General features: G+C 43.6%; 1 protein-coding gene across 3 annotated transcripts in view; it reads left to right on the forward strand.

Annotated features, from left to right (window-relative positions):
* The first annotated feature begins 336 nt into the window (after window positions 1–336).
* Window positions 337–24,799, forward strand: part of EMILIN1 (elastin microfibril interfacer 1) — a 32,231-nt gene continuing 7,768 nt past the window's right edge. Inside the window, exons 1-4 of one of the 3 annotated variants that reach the window (XM_044278686.1) lie at window positions 337–1,351; window positions 16,043–16,168; window positions 18,714–18,928; window positions 20,817–22,985. In XM_044278686.1, the coding sequence (XP_044134621.1) occupies window positions 1,134–1,351; window positions 16,043–16,168; window positions 18,714–18,928; window positions 20,817–22,985 (2,728 nt within the window). In that variant the 5' untranslated portion in view covers window positions 337–1,133. The remainder of the gene's footprint in view (window positions 1,352–16,042; window positions 16,169–18,713; window positions 18,929–20,816; window positions 22,986–24,799) is intronic. The other 2 variants (XM_044278687.1, XM_044278685.1) reach the window with 2 other exon arrangements.

Below are 24,799 nucleotides of genomic sequence, written 5' to 3' on the forward strand. Positions count from 1 at the left end.
GCATACACAGGCAGCTCAGGGTATATATACAGTATATATAAAGAAAGGAGGGAGGATACAGATGTATGCCAGTACTCCTGTGTATATATTTACGGGGGCAGCCATGGATCTCAGCATCTACGCAGAACCAGAGACATTTCTGGAAACATCTGTAACGCAGAAATTGCAATCATTAGTTGTCCTTCACAGAGCACTATCCTGAACCCCCAGAGCTTGCACTCTTTACAGTCAGGATGGAAGGTGATCTGCAGGGTTAACATCGACAGTTAGGGGAGGCAGGAAGTTTTGGGAGGGGGTTGGGAATGAAGATTTTCTTTCAGTTGTCTCTCTCCTCCCCCTCCTCAGTCACAGTCTCCTGCTCCAGGCTTTCTTCTCCCTCTCCAGGAGGATGCTGGCAGTGCTGGGCTGTCCAAGGAGGTTTAAGGAGGCTCCTGAGAGTGCGGGGGCAGCAAGCAAAAGGACTGTCCCAAAGGAGGCACCGAACACATGAGACCAGTCTGGTTCCAGTAGACCAAGTGTCATCTGGACACAGGAGATCAAGTGTGACCTGGACTCAGGAAACCAAGCGTAAGCTGGAAACAGGAGACAAAGAGTGATCTAGACCTAGGAGATAAAGTATGATCTGGATCCAGGAGATCGTGTGATCTGGGGAGGATTTCCACAGCTGAGGAAGAGCTTTGTTTGAAGTGACGTGGAGTATTTTTGATGGTGATGTAGTAGATCACTTGGACCATAGTCTGGGATGTACAGAAGACTTTGTGCTTCGTCTCATAAGGATACATGTTCCTGGTTATGTTGAGGAATGCCACAGCTTGCTTAACTTCTGAGGGTACTACCACTACTATCTGGATATCTCTCCAAACAGCTTCCTGACACATGATTACAGCCCCCATCAGGCAGATAGACATCACTGTGGAATTTATTGCTGATTATTTCAGACACTTTAGAGCCTTCAGGGTCTTATGAAAATCTTTGCAATCAGCCCTGGACTGACGTGTTCTGGACCGGTGGTCTCTGTGTTGGAGTACACCTCGTCAAGTGTGAGAAAATCGGAGACCAGTTAAGGTGTCTTCTGCTGATGACTCCTGGTCTATGATGTCATTGGATTCTTCCCATCTTGTCCATTGTAATTAATGTCTCTACAGTTGATCACCGTTATAACGATGATGATGAAAAGGTCTAATATGTTGTGTTTTCTAACCTACCTACTGTATATCAGTGGAGCCTACGCCACTAACTACCCTCCTCGATATAACCTGTACACAGGGGGTGCTGCCCCCCAGGGACAAGTGATGACAGCGCAAGGGATGACACAGCCCCAGAATGGACTGCGGGCTGCCAGTCGACACAGGTAGGTGCTAAAATCTGCCATAATGGGATACAGATTCCTTTTCGAATTAATGACCTCCGTGTCGTCCAGTTGTCGGCTTATTGTACTTTGGGGTAACTGATCTCCAGAGATTGGGCGGTAGGTGATAAGTGCCCATTTTGTGGACACAGAATGGCTGCTCACATTGAGACAGTTGATCTCCACACATTGGCCAGTAGGTGATGAGCGCCTTTTTGTGGACATAGGAGAGCTGTAGTGTAAACATTGGGATAGTTGATCTTCATGTATTGGCCGATCGGTGATAAGCACCTATGCTGTGGACACAGAAAGGCTGTCCACATTGGGGTAGTTGATCTCCACATATTGGTTGGTAGGTGATGACTGTCTATACTGTGGACACAAAAGGGCCGCACACATTGGGGAAGTTGATCTCCACATGTTGTCCACTAGGTGATGAGAGGCCAAGGTATGGACACAGAAGGGCCGCACACATTGGGGAAGTTGATCTCCACATGTTGTCCACTAGGTGATGAAAGGCCAAGGTATGGACACAGAAGGGCTGTACACATTGGGGTAGTTGATCTCCACATGTTGGCCAGTAGTTGATGACCGTCCAAGTTGTGGACACAGAAGGGCTCCACACATTGGGGTAGTTGATCTTCACATGTTGGCCAGTAGGTGATGACCGTCCATGTTGTGGACACAGAAGGGCTTCACACATTGGGGTAGTTGATATTATTAAATATTGGCCAATAGGTGATGAGAGGCCAAGGTATGGTCACAGAAGGGCTGCACATATTTGGGTAGTTGATCTCCATATATTGGCTGGTAGGTGACGAGCGCCCATGTTGTGGGCACAGAAGAGCTGTAATGTAAAAATTGGGATAGTTGATCTTCATATATTGGCCAATAGGTAATAAGCACCCGTGTTGTGGACACAGAAGGGCTGCACACATTGTGGTAAGTGATCTCCACATATTGATGTGCGCCCACGTTTAAGTACAGGTCACTGATGAATCTTCATCATAGATTCCCTTAGATACGTTAGGCCTGGTTGGACTGATGTTCACACCTCTGCGCCATCGTTACAATTTGCCTGACTTCCGTACAGGTCATACGTAAGGCACACACCTACCCCAATATCCTGTAGTAGGGCTCCACTTGTCCTCCCCCCCTCCCGTCTGCCGAGGCTTACATCAGTAATTCTATACAGATGTTCACTCTCGGCAGTGTATTTCTATGACATTGTCTTAGACTGCGCTTCTCAGTACTGTGAAGAACTGTCTCCAGATGTTCAGCTGTCAGACATGTGACGACCAGACACTCTAATGGCAGATGATTCTGTGGGGATGTCACAGGATCCGTTTCCCTGTGACGTGGCCCAGAAACTTGAGAACAGAACCTCCCATTAGTATAAAGATCATCACATCATCAAGGCATCAGTCCATGATTTCATGAGAATAAAGCTCTTGAGGGTCATTTCTGTACATTTACGCCTGGTCTTACACAGATTCTTATGCTGGTCTTTGTGTCTCCTTTTGCACTGGATTTGCTGGTGGAAGAGGCTCCTAATTTATGATGAGGCATGCTCCTCGCCATATATAAGGTGGACCTTCAGTAGTCTGTGCGCCTGGTGGAAACAGTAGACTAAACCCTGGCTAGAGTAGTTTTTGGCCAACATTTACTGTTTCCAGGCTAAATGTTGGTAAATTTGTTGGGGCCCAAACCCCAGAAAGCACTCCCTGCCCCCCAGACACTCCTATGTGTAAAACGAGGTGCAAAAATACCCGTTAGAAAAAAGTCAAACAGGTTCAAAAAGTCGTGCAACATTTTTACACCAAAAACTGTTGTCAAAATATGTCGGCAAATAGGGTCTTCGTTGCCATATTGTCTCACAAAACCTATTTGTGAGCTCCCCGGGGTCCACAGTCAAACAAAACACAAGAACGTTGTAGTTTTGCGGTCCGTTTTTCACTGATCCGTTGTTCCGTATCTGAGAGTTTTTTTTTCTATGATTTAAGTCCTCTTCCGTTTCGTTATTGCACAAAACATATCCGTGTGGTTTCCGTATTTGATCAGTTTTTTGCGGAAGTAATTTATTAATCACCAAACACATGACCAATATGGGCTGGGCATAGCATTTCTACAGTATGGATCCGCAAAATGCAGATGAAATATGGATGACATACGGATGTGTTCCATGTGCGTTCCGTATTTTTTGCGTACCCATTGACTTGAGTGGGGTCTCGGACCGTGATTTGCGGACAATAATAGGATAGCCACAACTTTTTTGCGGATCGGCCATGCGGACAAACGGAAACGGAATGCAGAGGGAGTAACTTCTGTATTTTCTACAGCCCCATTGAAGTGAATGGCTCCGCATACGGTCTGCAAAAAAAACGGAAGCGGAAAGAAAATACGTTCGTGTGCATGAACACTAAGTCAGAAGTTTTCAAATCTTGGTGACTTTTTTCCGACCTGTTTATGTAGGCGCACATTTTTTACACCTGAAATAGATGGATAAGTGGCCTTATTTCTACTCCACTAGTGACCAGGCTGATTTTTTGCTTTTGTTTTGAGGGGCACCCACACTACCAGGAGGACTCGGGGACCACGCAGGATTCATGGCCAGTAATTTCCATGTTGTTGGAGGATTATATATAAACCCCCAGATGCAGAAATCAGGGTCCCGGAATCAGGGCTGAACTGGGGTTCTCCAACGACACAGACTCCCCCAGCATCATATAGAGACGTGTGCCAAATACATGACCTCACATTAAATACCTGATATAATCTCCTGATATCACCTCTCATACACCTGATATAATCTCCTGATATCACCTCTCATACACCTGATATAATCTCCTGATATCAACTGTAATATACCTGATATAATATGCTGATATCACCTCTCATACACCTGATATAATCTGCTGATATCACCTCTCATACACCTGATATAATCTCCTGATATCACCTCTCATACACCTGATATAATCTCCTGATATCACCTCTCATACACCTGATATAATCTGCTGATATCACCTCTCATACACCTGATATAATCTCCTGATATCACCTCTCATACACCTGATATAATCTCCTGATATCAACTGTAATATACCTGATATAATCTCCTGATATCACCTCTCATACACCTGATATAATCTCCTGATATCACCTCTCATACACCTGATATAATCTCCTGATATCACCTCTCATACACCTGATATAATCTCCTGATATCAACTGTAATATACCTGATATAATCTCCTGATATCACCTCTCATACACCTGATATAATCTCCTGATATAAACTGTAATATACCTGATATAATCTCCTGATATCACCTCTCATACACCTGATATAATCTCCTGATATCAACTGTAATATACCTGATATAATCTCCTGATATCACCTCTCATACACCTGATATATTCTCCTGATATCACCTCTCATACACCTGATATAATCTCCTGATATCAACTGTAATATACCTGATATATTCTCCTGATATCACCTCTCATACACCTGATATAATCTCCTGATATCACCTCTCATACACCTGATATAATCTCCTGATATCACCTCTCATACACCTGATATATTCTCCTGATATCAACTGTAATATACCTGATATAATCTCCTGATATCACCTCTCATACACCTGATATAATCTCCTGATATCAACTGTAATATACCTGATATAAACTCCTGATATCACCTCTCATACACCTGATATCATCTCCTGATATCACCTCTCATACACCTGATATAATCTCCTGATATCAACTGTAATATACCTTATATAATCTCCTGATATCACCTCTCATACACCTGATATATTCTCCTGATATCACCTCTCAACACCTGATATAAACTCCTGATATCAACTGTAATATACCTGATATAATCTCCTGATATCACCTCTCATACACCTGATATAATCTCCTGATATCACCTCTCATACACCTGATATAAACTCCTGATATCAACTGTAATATACCTTATATAATCTCCTGATATCACCTCTCATACACCTGATATATTCTCCTGATATCACCTCTCAACACCTGATATAATCTCCTGATATCAACTGTAATATACCTGATATAAACTCCTGATATCACCTCTCATACACCTGATATAATCTGCTGATATCACCTCTCATACACCTGATATAATCTCCTAAAATCACCTCTCATACACCTGATATAATCTCCTGATATCACCTCTCATACACCTGATATAAACTCCTGATATCAACTGTAATATACCTTATATAATCTCCTGATATCACCTCTCATACACCTGATATATTCTCCTGATATCACCTCTCAACACCTGATATAATCTCCTGATATCAACTGTAATATACCTGATATAAACTCCTGATATCACCTCTCATACACCTGATATAATCTGCTGATATCACCTCTCATACACCTGATATAATCTCCTGATATCACCTCTCATACACCTGATATAATCTCCTGATATCACCTCTCATACACCTGATATAATCTGCTGATATCACCTCTCATACACCTGATATAATCTCCTGATATCACCTCTCATACACCTGATATAATCTCCTGATATCAACTGTAATATACCTGATATAATCTCCTGATATCACCTCTCATACACCTGATATAATCTCCTGATATCACCTCTCATACACCTGATATAATCTCCTGATATCACCTCTCATACACCTGATATAATCTCCTGATATCAACTGTAATATACCTGATATAATCTCCTGATATCACCTCTCATACACCTGATATAATCTCCTGATATAAACTGTAATATACCTGATATAATCTCCTGATATCACCTCTCATACACCTGATATAATCTCCTGATATCAACTGTAATATACCTGATATAATCTCCTGATATCACCTCTCATACACCTGATATATTCTCCTGATATCACCTCTCATACACCTGATATAATCTCCTGATATCAACTGTAATATACCTGATATATTCTCCTGATATCACCTCTCATACACCTGATATAATCTCCTGATATCACCTCTCATACACCTGATATAATCTCCTGATATCACCTCTCATACACCTGATATATTCTCCTGATATCAACTGTAATATACCTGATATAATCTCCTGATATCACCTCTCATACACCTGATATAATCTCCTGATATCAACTGTAATATACCTGATATAAACTCCTGATATCACCTCTCATACACCTGATATCATCTCCTGATATCACCTCTCATACACCTGATATAATCTCCTGATATCAACTGTAATATACCTTATATAATCTCCTGATATCACCTCTCATACACCTGATATATTCTCCTGATATCACCTCTCAACACCTGATATAAACTCCTGATATCAACTGTAATATACCTGATATAATCTCCTGATATCACCTCTCATACACCTGATATCATCTCCTGATATCACCTCTCATACACCTGATATAAACTCCTGATATCAACTGTAATATACCTTATATAATCTCCTGATATCACCTCTCATACACCTGATATATTCTCCTGATATCACCTCTCAACACCTGATATAATCTCCTGATATCAACTGTAATATACCTGATATAAACTCCTGATATCACCTCTCATACACCTGATATAATCTGCTGATATCACCTCTCATACACCTGATATAATCTCCTGATATCACCTCTCATACACCTGATATAATCTCCTGATATCACCTCTCATACACCTGATATAAACTCCTGATATCAACTGTAATATACCTTATATAATCTCCTGATATCACCTCTCATACACCTGATATATTCTCCTGATATCACCTCTCAACACCTGATATAATCTCCTGATATCAACTGTAATATACCTGATATAAACTCCTGATATCACCTCTCATACACCTGATATAATCTGCTGATATCACCTCTCATACACCTGATATAATCTCCTGATATCACCTCTCATACACCTGATATAATCTCCTGATATCACCTCTCATACACCTGATATAATCTGCTGATATCACCTCTCATACACCTGATATAATCTCCTGATATCACCTCTCATACACCTGATATAATCTCCTGATATCAACTGTAATATACCTGATATAATCTCCTGATATCACCTCTCATACACCTGATATAATCTCCTGATATCACCTCTCATACACCTGATATAATCTCCTGATATCACCTCTCATACACCTGATATAATCTCCTGATATCAACTGTAATATACCTGATATAATCTCCTGATATCACCTCTCATACACCTGATATAATCTCCTGATATAAACTGTAATATACCTGATATAATCTCCTGATATCACCTCTCATACACCTGATATAATCTCCTGATATCAACTGTAATATACCTGATATAATCTCCTGATATCACCTCTCATACACCTGATATATTCTCCTGATATCACCTCTCATACACCTGATATAATCTCCTGATATCAACTGTAATATACCTGATATATTCTCCTGATATCACCTCTCATACACCTGATATAATCTCCTGATATCACCTCTCATACACCTGATATAATCTCCTGATATCACCTCTCATACACCTGATATATTCTCCTGATATCAACTGTAATATACCTGATATAATCTCCTGATATCACCTCTCATACACCTGATATAATCTCCTGATATCAACTGTAATATACCTGATATAAACTCCTGATATCACCTCTCATACACCTGATATCATCTCCTGATATCACCTCTCATACACCTGATATAATCTCCTGATATCAACTGTAATATACCTTATATAATCTCCTGATATCACCTCTCATACACCTGATATATTCTCCTGATATCACCTCTCAACACCTGATATAAACTCCTGATATCAACTGTAATATACCTGATATAATCTCCTGATATCACCTCTCATACACCTGATATCATCTCTTGATATCACCTCTCATACACCTGATATAAACTCCTGATATCAACTGTAATATACCTTATATAATCTCCTGATATCACCTCTCATACACCTGATATATTCTCCTGATATCACCTCTCAACACCTGATATAATCTCCTGATATCAACTGTAATATACCTGATATAAACTCCTGATATCACCTCTCATACACCTGATATAATCTGCTGATATCACCTCTCATACACCTGATATAATCTCCTGATATCACCTCTCATACACCTGATATAATCTCCTGATATCACCTCTCATACACCTGATATAAACTCCTGATATCAACTGTAATATACCTTATATAATCTCCTGATATCACCTCTCATACACCTGATATATTCTCCTGATATCACCTCTCAACACCTGATATAATCTCCTGATATCAACTGTAATATACCTGATATAAACTCCTGATATCACCTCTCATACACCTGATATAATCTGCTGATATCACCTCTCATACACCTGATATAATCTCCTGATATCACCTCTCATACACCTGATATAATCTCCGGATATACAGTCATGTGAAAAAATTAGGACACCCTTTGAAAGCATGTGGTTTTTTGTAACATTTTTAATAAAAGGTTATTTCATCTCCGTTTCAACAATACAGAGAGATTAAAGTAATCCGACTAAACAAAGAAAACTGAAGAAAAGTCTTTTCAAGATCTTCTGTAAATGTCATTCTACAAAAATGCCTATTCTAACTGAGGAAAAAGATAGGACACCCTTGCCCCTAATAGCGAGTGTTACCTCCTTTGGCTGAAATAACTGCAGTGAGACGGTTCTTGTAGCCATCTACCAGTCTTCGACATCGGTCTGAGGAAATTTTACCCCACTCCTCAATGCAGAACTTTTTCAGCTGTGAGATGTTTGAGGGGTTTCTTGCACGTACAGCCCTTTTCAAGTCACCCCACAGCATCTCAATGGGATTCAAATCTGGACTTTGACTTGGCCATTCCAGGACTCTCCATTTCTTCTTTTTCAGCCAATCTTTGGTTGATTTACTAGTATGTTTTGGGTCATTGTCATGTTGCATGGTCCAGTTCCGCTTCAGCTTTAATTTTCTAACTGATGGTCTCACATGTTCTTCAAGCACCTTCTGATACACAGTAGAATTCATCGTGGATTCTATGATGGTGAGCTGACCAGGTCCTGCTGCAGCAAAGCAGCCCCAAACCATGACACTTCCACCTCCATGCTTCACAGTTGGTATGAGGTTCTTTTCTTGGAATGCTGTGTTTGGTTTACGCCAAACATGTCCTCTGCTGTTGTGTCCAAATAATTAAATTTTGGACTCATCTGTCCAAAGAACATTATTCCAGAAGTCCTGGTCTTTGTCAACTTTATCTCTGGCAGATGTCAGTCTGGCCTCGATGTTTCTCTTGGAAAGCAAAGGTTTCCTCCTTGCACACCTCCCATGCAAGTTAAACTTGTACAGTCTCTTTCTGATTGTAGAGGCATGTACTTCTACATCAACAGTAGCCAGAGCCTGCTGTAGTTCTCGAGATGACACTTTAGGGTTTTTGGAGACCTCTTTTAGCATCTTGCGGTCTGCTCTTGGGGTGAACTTGCTGGGGCGACCAGTCCTGGGCATGTTGGCAGTTGTTTTGAAAGCCCTCCACTTGTAGACTATCTTCCGGACAGTGGAATGGCTGATTTCAAAATCTTTTGAGATCTTTTTAAATCCCTTCCCAGACTCATAGGCTGCTACAATCTTTTTTCTGAAGTCCTCTGACAGCTCTTTTGCTCTCACCATGGTGCTCACTCTCACTTCAACAGTCAGGAGCACACCAAACTAAATGTCTGAGGTTTAAATAGGGCAAGCCTCATTCAACATGCAGAGTAACGATCTACTAATTATGTGCACCTGGTGTGATATACCTGTGTGAGATCTGAGCCAATTTAAGAGGGAATACATGTGAGGGTGTCCTATCTTTTTCCTCAGTTAGAATAGGCATTTTTGTAGAATGACATTTACAGAAGATCTTGAAAAGACTTTTCTTCAGTTTTCTTTGTTTAGTCGGATTACTTTAATCTCTCTGTATTGTTGAAACGGAGATGAAATAACCTTTTATTAAAAATGTTACAAAAAACCACATGCTTTCAAAGGGTGTCCTAATTTTTTCACATGACTGTAGCCTCTCATACACTGATATAATCTGCTGATATCACCTCTTATACACTGGATATAATCCCCAAATATCACATTTCATACACCTAATATAATCTTCTGATATAATCTCCTGATATCACCTCTCATACACCTGATATAATCTCCAGATATCACCCCTCATATACCTGGTATAATCTGCAGATATCTTCTCTCGTACACCTGATATAATCTGCTGATATCACCTCTCATACACTGGATATAATCCTCTGATATCACATCTCATACACCTAATATAATTTGCTGATATAGTCTTCTGATATCACCTCTCATACACCTAATATATTCTCCAAATATAACCACCTCATATCACCTCTCATACACTTGAAATAATCTCTTGATATCTCCTCTCATACACCTGATATAATCTCCGGATATCTCCTCTCATACACTGATATAATCTGCTGATATCACCTTTCATACACTGGATATAATCCCCTGATATCACATCTCATACACCTAATATAATCTTCGGATATAACCTCCTGATATAACCTCTCGTACACCTAAAATAATCTCCTGATATCACCTGTCATACACCTATTATAATCTCCTGATATCATCTGACACATACCAGATATAATAGCCTGTTATCACCTCTTAAGTTTGGTGGGTATATAAGGTGTGATAGGCTGTCTGCACACATATCCCTCAGTGGGTATATAAGGGGTGTGATAGGCTGTCTGCACACATATCCCTCGGAGGGTATATAAGGTGTTTAATAGGCTGTCTGCACACATATCCCTCTAAGGGTATATAAGGTGTGTGATAGGCTGTCTGCACACATATCCCTCGGAGGGTATATAAGGTGTGATAGGCTGTCTGCACACATATCCCTCTGTGGGTATATAAGGGGTGTAATAGGCTGTCTGCACACATATCCCTCGGTGGGTATATAAGGGGTGTGATAGGCTGTCTGCACACATATCCCTCGGAGGGTATATAAGGTGTTTAATAGGCTGTCTGCACACATATCCCTCTAAGGGTATATAAGGTGTGTAATAGGCTGTCTGCACACATATTCCTCGGTGGGTATATAAGGTGTGATAGGCTGTCTGCACACATATTCCTCGGTGGGTATATAAGGTGTGATAGGCTGTCTGCACACATATTCCTCGGTGGGTATAAAAGGTGTGACAGGCTGTATGCACACATATCCCTCAGTGGGTATATAAGGTGTGTGATAGGCTGTCTGCACACATATCCCTCAGTGGGTATATAAGGGGTGCGATAGGCTGTCTGCACACATATCCCTCAGTGGGTATATAAGGGGTGCGATAGGCTGTCTGCACACATATCCCTTCGGCGGGTATATAAAGTGTGTGATAGGCTGTCTGCACACATATCCCTTGGTAGGTATATAAGGTGTGATAGGCTGTCTGAAACATATCCCTCAGTGGGTATATAAGGTGTGTGACAGGCTGTCTGCACACATATTCCTCGGTGGGTATATAAGGTGTGATAGGCTGTATGCACACATATCCCTTCGGCGGGTATATAAGGTGTGTGAAAGGCTGTCTGCACACATATCCCTTGGTGGATATATAAGGTGTGTGAAAGGCTGTCTGCACACATATCCCTCAGTGGGTATAAGGTGTGTGATAGGCTGTCTGCACACATATCCCTTGGTGGGTATATAAGGTGTGTGATAGGCTGGCTGCACACATATCCCTTGGTGGGTTTATAAGGTGTGATTGGCTGTTTGCACACATATTCATCAGTAGGTATATAAGGAGTGTTATAGGCTCTCTGCACACAAATCCCTCTGTGGTTATATAAGGGGTGTGATAGGCTGTCTGCACACATATCCCTTGGTGGGTATATAAGGTATGTGACAGGCTGTCTGTACACATATCCCTCGGTGGGTATATAAGGAGTGTGATAGGCTGTCTGCACACATATCCCTCGGTGGGTATATAAGGTGTGTGATAGGCTGTCTGCACACATATCCCTCGGTGGGTATATAAGACGTGTGATAGGCTGTCTGCACACATATCCCTCGGTGGGCATATAAGTTGTGCTATTCGTCGTCTGCACACATATCCTTCGTGGGTATATAAGTTGTGTGGTGGACTGTCTGCACACATATCCCTCGTGGATATATAAGACGTGTGATATGCTGTTTGCACACCTATCCCTCGGTGGTCATATAAGGCGTGATAGACTGCATTCGGCTGTGATAAAAGTGTATCATCAGTGGACAAATGGCGCTATAAATAAACGACGTAGAAGCTGTGGAGCACCACGTGCCATTGATGTGAGAGGGGAACGTTGGCTACGAGGTGTGGATCCACTCCCATCCTGTCTACCTGCTGTCCCTGCAGCACATGGCGATGACTCTGGATTTTATCTGGTGCTCAGAGTAATGGGACTACACTGTGTAAACTTGGCAGAATTCCTGGTCGTCCCAGTTTCGTCTACAATGATTAGTTCTCCCCGTGACATTCCTTATTGGTGTCAGTGGAAGGTGACTGGAAACATCTGTAATTCACATGATTGCTCCATCCAACTCACATTGTAGCCAGGGGTGGCTGTGGTTACATCAAAGAGGCCTGTCTACATGGCTACATTGTAACAAAGTCTCAGCTGTGAGCAGTAAAGGTTTGCAACTGATTGTAAAAAAAAAGGTTTCCATTCACTGAGATTATTATCATAGTGAGGAACTGGAACACAAAGTCTAATAGAAAGTTTCACTGTACGATTATAACTGTTTTGCCTGAGTCCAGCTCCGGCAGTGGGAAAAGTAGCTAACTGTTCTGCCTGAGCCCAGTGGAGGGGGGGGGGGGGCAGCTGTTTTAGATGCTGCTATCTCCTGAATGGTAGCAGCTAGAAACATATCTTGTATGAAAGCTAACGTTCCAGGCTTTCATACAAGACCAAAATGACAGCATTAGCCAAAGCAACAGAGGAGATATCGCTGTTAGAAATCGAGTCGGGAATAATCCTGGGTAAAACCTGCTTTTACTTTCAGCTGCATTCACTGCATCCCGATTTCTAACAGTGATATCTTCCCCTGTACTGAACAGATTGCTGTCATTCTGGTATTGTCTGAAAGCCTGGAATGTCAGCTTTCAAATAATTTAAAAATTATGACTGCTAGAACACAAAGGGGGAAAATATTATTGGTTTTTAAGGCTAAAATTAATGATGTCCCTAAGGGGTTAAACATGCAATAGTGTCCGCTGAGTTGTGCCCCAACAAGATTTACTGCAGATACACATTAAAAATGACTTTCTTGGGAGGGTTTTTCCAATTTTAACATGACTGTTAGTAGTTAAAGGGGTTGTCCGGATGATGAAAATGATCTGGAAAAGCCTCGGAGTGCCTGTCAGCCTGCAGGAAATGACCGCTCAGCCGAGCACCGCTTAGGTAGGTCAGCGCTGTGAGGCACCAAGAAGTAGATATCTATGAGAGGCCGAGAAGTGTCGGAACGGGAACAGCGGGGGTGATGGGGGTGATTGGGTGATTAATTTTTTTTGCAGAACTTTTTCTAAGGAACTAGTATCACACAGACAAACACTATAATTCAGTGAAGCACCTGTACCCTCCGCTAACCACTGCTGGCCACAACCACCGCTAAATTATAGATGTGGTTCTATAGTCCCCCCACCATACAGTATCTACGCTGGACCCATCTATACTCCACCCAACCCCACCACCAGGACATGTCATCTCTATACTGGTCGGTCTCTTCTACACTCCACCAGGACATGTCATCTCTATACTGGTCTCTTCTATACTCCACCAGGATATGTTATCTCTATACTGGTCACTTCTATTCTCCACCAGGACATGTTTTCTCTATACTGGTCTCTTCTATTCTCCACCAGTTCATGTTATCTTTATACTGGTCCCTTCTATACTCTACCAGGTCATGTTATCTCTATACTGGTCTCTTCTATTCCCCACCAGGTCATGTCATCTCTATACTGGTCTCTTCTACACTCCACCAGGACATGCTATCTCTATACTGGTCTCTTCTATACTCCACCAGGATATGTTATCTCTATACTGGTCTTTTCTACACTCCACCAGGACATGCTATCTCTATACTGGTCTCTTCTACACTCCACCAGGATATGTTATCTCTATACTGGTCTCTTCTACACTCCACCAGGACATGCTATCTCTGTACTGGTCACTTCTATTGTCCCCAGGACATGTTATCTCTATACTGGTCTCTTCTATTCTCCCCTAGGACATGTCATCTCTATACTGGTCTCTTCTATACTCCACCAGGACATGTCATCTCTATACTGGTCTCTTCTATACTCCACCAGGACATGTCATCTGTATACTGGTCACTTCTATTGTCCCCAGGACATGTTATCTCTATACTGGTCCCTTCTATTCTCCACCAGGACACGTTATCTCTATACTGGTCTCTTCTATTCTCCACCAGGACACGTTATCTCTATACTGGTCTCTTCTATTCTCCACCAGGACATGTCATCTCTATACTGGTCTCTTCTACACTCCACGAGGACATGTTATCTCTATACTGGTCACTTCTATTGTCCCCAGGACATGTTATCTCTATACTGGTCCCTTCTATTCATCTCTAGAACATGCTATCTCTATACTGGTCACTTCGATTCTCCCCTAGGACATGTCATCTCTATACTGGTCACTTCTATTGTCCCCAGGACATGTTATCTCTATACTGGTCTCTTCTATTCTCCCCTAGGACATGTTATCTCTATACTGGTCTCTTCTACACTCTACCAGGACATGCTATCTCTATACTGGTCTCTTCTATTCTCCCCTAGGACATGTCATCTCTATACTGGTCTCTTCTATACTTCACCAGGACAGGTAACCTATATTCCGCAGTCCTGGGTAATGCATTGAGTTTCACACCGTGCTTTCCTGGGGCTGCAGCGGTCATTATATTATTGTCTGTATAGTTTCAGCTGTCTTACTGTCCACGTAGCTTGTGAGTTCAGGGGCCCAGACGTGTCTGCTGTGTGGTCAGCCAGTTTCGCCATCTACTGGCCTGATACTATACTGCAGGCTCGTCTGATGGAACCTGATGACAGGGAACACATTATCACCCAGCACTGACAGGGTTACAGGTGTGGGAATCAATGAGGGTCATTTACAAAGTCCAGATTTTTATGCTGGTCTTTGTTTCCCTTCCGCTTGGTGGAGAACACGCCTAATTTATGATGAAGTGTGCGCCTCCTTATAAATTGGACGCGTCCTCCTGCTGGTTTTTCTGCCGCAGGTGATAAAAAGGGAGTTTGCAAATTTTTTTTTACACCTAAAACTGTGTGTGACAGTCATTAGTTTTTCCATCTCACCATGTGTCACAGTCATTAGTGTCCCCTCTCCTCCCCATGTGTCAGACTCATTAATGTCCCCTCTGATCCCTGTGTATCAGTTATTAGTGTCCCCACTTCTCCCCGTGTGTCCTATTTATTACTGTCACCCCAGCTTTATGTGTGTGACATTTATTAGTGTCCCCTCATCTACCTGTGTGTAGTGTTCAGTATCAGGACAGGCTGGTGATATTATGTGTTGTGCATGGTAGTTCATATCGTGATATGATCCTTGTATTTCTTTCAGGAACTGGTGTGCTTATGTCGTGACGCGGACGATCACCTGTATGGTGGAAGATGGAGTGGAGGCCTATGTAAAGCCTGAGTATCAGCCATGTGTCTGGGGTCAGATCCAGTGCCCTCGCACCGTCCTGTGAGTACCAGGTTCTGGGCACCCGGGGGCCACTTGTGAGTTCTCTTTTTGAGGTTCCTGTTCTTCAGTTACTATTAGGGTCTCTATGAGGATACCCCAGAATCCTAAGGTGTGCTCATCTACAACAACAGATGAATCCCCATGGTGTGGTCCAGGTTATTGTCACATCTGAAGGAGCCACTCTTCTTTTCAGGAAAAGTTTATTATTCTCAGCTGTTCTCCTCCAGCTCTAGTCGCTTTTCTACCCCTACTACAGTTTCTGTTCTCCTCCACCTTTGGTTCTCCTCCTCCTCCTTCTGTGACTGTTCTCGTGTTCCTTCTGTTACAGGCCCTAGTCCCTGCTCCAGTTGCTGTTCTCCTGATCCGATCGCTGTTCTCCTCCTCCTACTCCAGTCACTATTCTCCTGCTCAGGTCACTATTCTCCTGCTCAGGACACTATTCTCCTCCTCAGGTCACTATTCTTCTGCTCAGGACACTATTCTCCTGCTCAGGTCACTATTCTCCTGCTCACGTCACTATTTTCTCCTGCTCCAGTCACTGTTCTCCTGCTCAGGTCACTGTTCTCCTGCTCAGGTCACTGTTCCCCTGCTCAGGTCACTGTTCTCCTGCTCCAGTTGCTATTCTCCTCCTGTTATAGTCCCTGTTTTCCTCCTCCTGCTCCAGTCACTATTCTCCTGCTCAGGTCACTATTCTCCTGCTCAGGTCACTATTCTCCTGCTCAGGTCACTATTCTCCTGCTCTAGTCACTATTCTCCTGCTCAGGTCACTATTCTCCTGCTCAGGTCACTATTCTCCTGCTCGGGTCACTATTCTCCTGCTCAGGTCACTATTCTCCTGCTCCAGTCACTATTCTCCTGCTCAGGTCACTATTCTCCTGCTCCAGTCACTATTCTCCTGCTCAGGTCACTATTCTCCTGCTCAGGTCACTATTCTCCTGCTCAGGTCACTATTCTCCTGCTCAGGTCACTATTCTCCTGCTCAGGTCACTATTCTCCTGCTAAGGTCACTGTTCTCCTGCTCAGGTCACTGTTCTCCTGCTCCAGTTGCTATTCTTCTCCTCCTGTTATAGTCCCTGTTTTCCTCCTCCTGCTCCAGTCACTATTCTCCTGCTCAGGTCACTATTCTCCTGCTCAGGTCACTATTCTCCTGCTAAAGTCACTATTCTCCTGCTCAGGTCACTATTCTCCTGCCCACGTCACTGTTCTCCTGCTCCAGTTGCTATTCTTCTCCTCCTGTTATAGTCCCTGTTTTCCTCCTCCTGCTCCAGTCACTATTCTCCTGCTCAGGTCACTATTCTCCTGCTCAGGTCACTGTTCTCCTGCTCCAGTTGCTATTCTTCTCCTCCTGTTATAGTCCCTGTTTTCCTCCTCCTGCTCCAGTCACTATTCTCCTGCTCAGGTCACTATTCTCCTGCTCAGGTCACTATTCTCCTGCTCAGGTCACTGTTCTCCTGCTCCAGTTGCTATTCTTCTCCTCCTGTTATAGTCCCTGTTTTCCTCCTCCTGCTCCAGTCACTATTCTTCTGCTCAGGTCACAATTCTCCTGCTCAGGTCACTATTCTCCTGCTCAGGTCACTGTTCTCCTGCTCCAGTTGCTATTCTTCTCCTCCTGTTATAGTCCCTGTTTTCCTCTTCCTGCTCCAGTCACTGTTCTTCCTACTGCTAGAATCACCACTCTCCTGCCCCAGTTGCTGTTCTGGTTGCTATTCTTCTCCGTTGATCACTGTTTTCCTTCTGCTCTTGTTGTTTTTAGCCTTCTTCTGATTCAGTTCCTGATTACTCTACCCCTCTGGCTCCAGTTGCTGTCCTCCTTCTGCTGCTCCAGTTGCTGATTTCTTTCTACTGCTTTGGTTCCTGATCCAGTCTCTAGTCTCTTCCTCCTGCTCTGGTCGATGTTCTCTTTCTGCTGTTCTCCTGTTCTTTTTCTTCTGCTTAAGAACCTGCTCTCTTTCTTCTCTTTCGGCGCTGTTCTCTTCCTCCTGCTCTTATTGCTGTTCTCCTTCTCCTGTTCTGGTTGTCCTTCTCCTTCTTCTAATCTGGTCCCTGTACTCTTCCTCCTGCTCTGGTTGCTGTTCTTCTTATGATCCAGTCTTTGTACTATTTCCCCTCCAGTTCTAGGTCATGTTCTTCCTCTTGGGACCCGTGTCCTCCTCTACTTCCCAATGCTTCAGTTCTTATTCTCCTCCTCTGCCTCATTCTACTCTCTGGCAGTGAAAGAGACTAGCCGACTCTTATAAGAACTGAAGGTCTTTCTAGGAGTGTTCTGGACATTGTGAGGGTGTAGTCATCTCTGAGTTGAGCACTTATAATGTATTTCTAGTAATATGCTCCTAAAGTAACTACTGTATCGCAGATATATATTAAGTTTACCTGCCCCTGCGTCTCACTTGTATCTGCTCCCACTAAGGTGACATGGTCTCAGCACAGGGTATGATAGGATCTGTACTACTCCATAGGATGTCTTGGTGCTTGTCAAAAAAGTTGGAAAAGTTGGCTTTTACATTAGAATCTTCCATTATTCATCATGTCTCCCATCCCGACTCAGGTACCGCAGCTACATGCGACCCCGATACAAAATAGCCTACAAGACCGTGTCAGACATGGAATGGAAATGTTGTCATGGATATTCAGGAGATGACTGCACAGAGGGACCAGCAAATGGAGCACAGGTTACAACCACTAGACCAAGGCCAAGACCTGTAAGACCCAACTTTTCTGGATCCAGTGGAGGAAGTCATCTAAGTGGATCTGGAGGTGAGGGTAAGTCTACTGTGCCAACCCTGTATGTGGAAGTACTGCTAATAATATGTTCAACCTATTCTAGGTTAGGAATACAATCAGATGGTGTCCACTACTGACCAAAGCAATTCTGAAGAGATTCAACCTTTACTGCATGGTGATAATTTGGTGCAATTTCCTTACTCTCACCTCTGTTCTATCCTGACACTCCCTTCTATGTTCCTTTAACACCCAGACTCCATGCCTTCTCCTTCTCTGCTCCCCTGTGCTCCCTTCACTCCCTCTTCTGTGCTCCGAGGACCCCCTCCACTGTGATCTCATGACTCCACCCAGGCTCGGTCTGGCCCACCGGGGAGGCGGGGGATTCCTCGGTAGGCTCCCAGTCTCCTGCGCCCGGAGATAAGATGGAGGAGTAATTATTTCTTCTTTCTCAGGAGAGATAATTATTGTAGCCACTAGGTGGCAGTATCGCACAGTGACGCAGCCTCCTACTGGTGTACATTTTACAGGAGGCCCCGCAGTATCTTCTAAACTTCCCAGCTGCTGGCAGTGAAGGAGGAGAGAACATGTCTGCCCTCCCTGTTGTCAGGACACTGGCTGCTGATGAACACGACCGTTGGATGTTTTGCAGTCTGCAAATTGTGGATCCACAAAACATGGATACCGGGTGTGTGCATTCCACATTATGCGGAAAAGAACAGCCAGGTTCTAACAGAACCGTCCTGTCCTTGTCTGTAATATGGACAATAATAGGACAGGTTCTATTATTTTGCATAACGGCCATGCGGACATACAGACACGGAATGCACACAGAGTCATTTTTTTTTTGCGGCCCCATGGAAAAAAAATGCGTTAGTGTGCAGGAGCCCTAAAGTGGGCCCCCAGAATCAGTTACACTGGTGGGCCCTAAGTACCCCAGTCCGTCACTGACTCCAACCATTGGTTCTCCTACAACTGCAACCGTCTGTGCTCGTTTAACTCCCTCATCTATTCTCCCCAACTGCTCCTTCTTTGTTCTCCTGACTCCCCCTTCTGTGCTCCCCTGACACCCATTCTGTGGTTTTCTGACAACCCCTTCTACATTCCTAGTACTCTTCATTCTATTTTCCCCTGGTCTTCCCCTTATGTACCCTCCTGACATTCACTGCTATGCTCTGGTGAATCCCCATTCTGGTTTGCCCTGACTCCCCTCCGATGCTCCCTGGACGTCCCCTTCTGTGCCCTACTTCTTTGTATTGGTGACTCCTGTATTGTATTTTATATTCAGACTCTGAGAATCATAATTGTCATACAGCAGCCCAGATCATGTAGTGGGAGGTTGTCAGATCTCATGTGTCCTGGGTCTTCATTCTCTCCTTGTTATCACACTTCTTGTGGTACATGTGAAGAGGGGCAGCTTAATACTACGAGGGATTGGATGACGCCCCATGTCTCACTTCTGTCTCAGGTACAAGTGGCCTCCAGATATAATTTCCACTTTTAGTCAGTAAATGGTCTCTACTTCTGATATTGCTCTGAGATCTGCTGATCATTGTCTGCACACATTGCCCCATGGCTGCAGATAGACCTCCATGACCTCCTCCTCAGCTGTCTACTCGTGTGACCACCTTGTCACCTATCTCCTGTGTACTGGGCTCTCTTCTTATCAGGGTCCTGGCTTGTATACAAGCTCCCATCTTTGTTAGATCTGTACGTTCTTACAATTCACTTTCTCTTTCGCTCTTTGCAGTTTCTCTGTGGGTTCTGTCTTCTCTTCAAGCTTCTAATCCTCCTAATATGTGGTCATCAAGAAACTCTCCCAATATGAGGTACTACCAGGGGTCAGTCTAACTTTCTATAGGAATAGGCACTGTATGTGGCAGTCCAGATCATAATACTCTCTGAATAACTCTCATGTGGTTTCTGTCAGGTCAAGGAGACTCTGAAAAAATGAAGCAACTGGAGGACAAGGTGCAACGTCTGACCAAGGAACTGCAGAGTTTACAATCTTCATTGCAAGGGATGAATGAGAAGTTTCAGTCTGAGATTCGTCTGACTGTGGAAAATGTGTTAAATGGGAAGCAGCCAGCAGATTCTGCCTCCAGCCATTCTGACATGTCGGAAAAACTCAATGACATTCAAACCCTTCTGACAAACTTGGACAGGAAGGTGAAGGACCATGATCAAGAGCTCGGAAACCTGAACCACAACAAGCCATCAGGCAGCTCTGAGACCACTACAGACCTCAGAAGGGACATCTTACTAGAAGTGGAAAGAAGGATGCAGCAATCATGTTCTGCATGCCTCTCGGGAGTGGAGGGCTTCCGTGATCGACAAAATGAAGACAGGGACCGCATACGGGGGCTGGAGAAACTTATCAATTCTGTGGACCAGAGAAACAAAGAAGCTGTGCAGAACATCCAGTCGCATGTGGTGGAGCTGACAACACGGCTGCCAAAGGATTGTTGTATGGAAGTTGCAGATTTGCGCAGAAGAGTAGGTGAGGCCGAAAGGAGAGGAGACACCTTGTCTGGATCTGTGGTTGCACTAACCGTCCGTCTAGACAAGGAACTAGGTGAAGGTAACTACAATGAGATCAGCCATGTCGGCACTAAGCTCGACAGCCGCCTGTCAGACATTGAAGGGCGAATGAACACTACAAAGAGGACCTTAGAGGAACATTATTACCACTACAGAGATGAGATGAAAAATTATTTTGAGGATGAGATTGATAAACTGAAAGATGATCTGAAGAATCGTATTCAAGGCAATGACTACAAAATCAACATCCTGCTCACAGAGCTGGGCAACAGTTCTGGCTTCCGAGACCTGACTGAGCAAAAGATGCTGGATTTCTCTAATGATATTAACTCCCTAAAAGATCGGGTTGGAAAGAACGAAGATCAAATAAGAAAAGTTGGTGCAGATGTCCAGATCCTGAGCAGCCAGGTGACAAGCTCCGTCCACCATTGCAGAGACCAGTGCAGCAAGCAGAATTCGGACGTGACCCAAGTTGTTTCTGACTTAGAGAACAGGGTGAAGCAGAACACTGTCCAAATCCAGATTGTCCATTCTGGTATCACTCAGCTGACAGAATCAGGCAGCAAGATGCAAGGGACACTTGACGACTTGGATGATGAGCTCGGCAATGTGAAGATATTTGTTGACGCCAGCGGTGAGTCCTTCACAAAGTTATTCAATGACCTAAAAGATTCCCAGGACAGATTTACAGCCACCATCCTGGATGATCTGGATAGGTTTGATGTGAACATAGCTCAGTATCAGAATGACACTAACGGGAAGTTGCTAGACATGGAGAATGATATCGCCACTCTTAAAAAGATGATACAGTTTGACTACAGGAGCTGCGGGCAGGTGTGCTCCAACCTGCAAGAGGAAGTGGGCAAACTAAAGGAGCAGGTGGACGAGTGCACGGCCACATGTCAGGCTATTCACAGGAAAGCTGAAGAGGGCCTGAGCGGCTCCAATAAGCCTCTTGATGGCTTTACCGTTTTTGGAGGAAGCTCAAGTGGAGATCTGAAGGATTTACAGGGAGAACTTTCAAGCATCATTGTGACCTTCTCATCCTTAAATGACAGTGTGAAAGATCTACAAGAAAGTGTGGAGAAACATGAGACGGATATCCATGACCTGGGGACAACCAAGCACAAACTCATCTCGGAGATTAATAAACTTCAGGAGGAGGTGACTGAGCACATCAAAGACAACACTGAGAGGTTCCACCTCTTCCAAAAAGAAATCAACAGTTTTGGCAGCATGGTAATGGAGGAGACCCAGGAGTGCAGGCGTTCTTCAGGAGGACTGGAGGACAGAGTCTCTAAGCTGGAGAACGTGTGCCTCAAGCTTGATACAGTCTCCGGTAGCTTGCACAAGATCAAGGAATCCCTCAACAAGCATGTTTCTGGCCTGTGGAACTGTGTGCAGGAGGTGAACAGCACTCTCAGGACCCACACCGCCTGGTTTGATAAGCTTCACAATAATCAGCTCAACAACATTAATGGCAGACTAAATAATCTGAACAACTCCATGCTGATCCTCTCTTCTGAGTTCCAGAACTTCACTGTCCAGGACTTTATGGGTAAGACAGAAAAAAGTTATTATAACGTATAACTGATCTGGGGAGAAGGACAAAGTAGAGTCTCTTCACCATACACTCACATGGATATCACTAGGAAAAACATGGTGCACTTCCTTCTCCAAATCTGGTCATAATTCCAGTTGTCAGTCAGATGCACAATCTGTTTATGCTGGCACTTTTTACCCTGTTGACAAGGCGGAGGGTAGTTATTGAGTCAGGGATGGGGTCAGCCTGTGTACTTTACTCAGTCATACACCCACCATCCGAGCACGTGAAAGAGAGTTGTCAACTATGCACATACATTACTCCAAAATACTGTACATGAAAGATGTGCCTACTGTACATTGAGAGGACACCATACAACTGTACCCTCATGTAGTCCATAGAAATCCCTGGTATATGACTAATGACTTTCAGGAGTGCTTGAAGGTGTTTCTGCAGTTATGACCATCACGATCAGGTTCAGCAGGTTTGTCTCTCGGCTTTGTGTCTCTATGGGACTCCCGCCAGTGCCATTCACTGTTGGTAGAGTAGGTTCACCCATGGATTGGAGGACACTGTTGATTATTGGACAGTTTCTTTCTTGATGCACCTACAAACTACCCATTTTGCCCTTGATATAATAAACTGGGGTTAAGAAACTGAGTATCATGTAGGAATCAACTTAGAGCAGATGTAACTGGGAAGGGGCCTACTATGAAATCTCCGTCCTGTGTCTGGCATATAATAATCAGGACGCCGTTTTAGATACAGTCATGTGAAAAAATTAGGACACCCTTTGAAAGCATGTGGTTTTTTGTAACATTTTTAATAAAAGGTTATTTCATCTCCGTTTCAACAATACAGAGAGATTAAAGTAATCCGACTAAACAAAGAAAACTGAAGAAAAGTCTTTTCAAGATCTTCTGTAAATGTCATTCTACAAAAATGCCTATTCTAACTGAGGAAAAAGATAGGACACCCTTGCCCCTAATAGCGAGTGTTACCTCCTTTGGCTGAAATAACTGCAGTGAGACGGTTCTTGTAGCCATCTACCAGTCTTCGACATCGGTCTGAGGAAATTTTACCCCACTCCTCAATGCAGAACTTTTTCAGCTGTGAGATGTTTGAGGGGTTTCTTGCACGTACAGCCCTTTTCAAGTCACCCCACAGCATCTCAATGGGATTCAAATCTGGACTTTGACTTGGCCATTCCAGGACTCTCCATTTCTTCTTTTTCAGCCAATCTTTGGTTGATTTACTAGTATGTTTTGGGTCATTGTCATGTTGCATGGTCCAGTTCCGCTTCAGCTTTAATTTTCTAACTGATGGTCTCACATGTTCTTCAAGCACCTTCTGATACACAGTAGAATTCATCGTGGATTCTATGATGGTGAGCTGACCAGGTCCTGCTGCAGCAAAGCAGCCCCAAACCATGACACTTCCACCTCCATGCTTCACAGTTGGTATGAGGTTCTTTTCTTGGAATGCTGTGTTTGGTTTACGCCAAACATGTCCTCTGCTGTTGTGTCCAAATAATTCAATTTTGGACTCATCTGTCCAAAGAACATTATTCCAGAAGTCCTGGTCTTTGTCAACTTTATCTTTGGCAAATGTCAGTCTGGCCTCGATGTTTCTCTTGGAAAGCAAAGGTTTCCTCCTTGCACACCTCCCATGCAAGTTAAACTTGTACAGTCTCTTTCTGATTGTAGAGGCATGTACTTCTACATCAACAGTAGCCAGAGCCTGCTGTAGTTCTCGAGATGACACTTTAGGGTTTTTGGAGACCTCTTTTAGCATCTTGCGGTCTGCTCTTGGGGTGAACTTGCTGGGGC

Source organism: Bufo gargarizans, chromosome 2, assembly GCF_014858855.1.
Source record: "Bufo gargarizans isolate SCDJY-AF-19 chromosome 2, ASM1485885v1, whole genome shotgun sequence".
Taxonomy (NCBI): domain Eukaryota; kingdom Metazoa; phylum Chordata; class Amphibia; order Anura; family Bufonidae; genus Bufo; species Bufo gargarizans.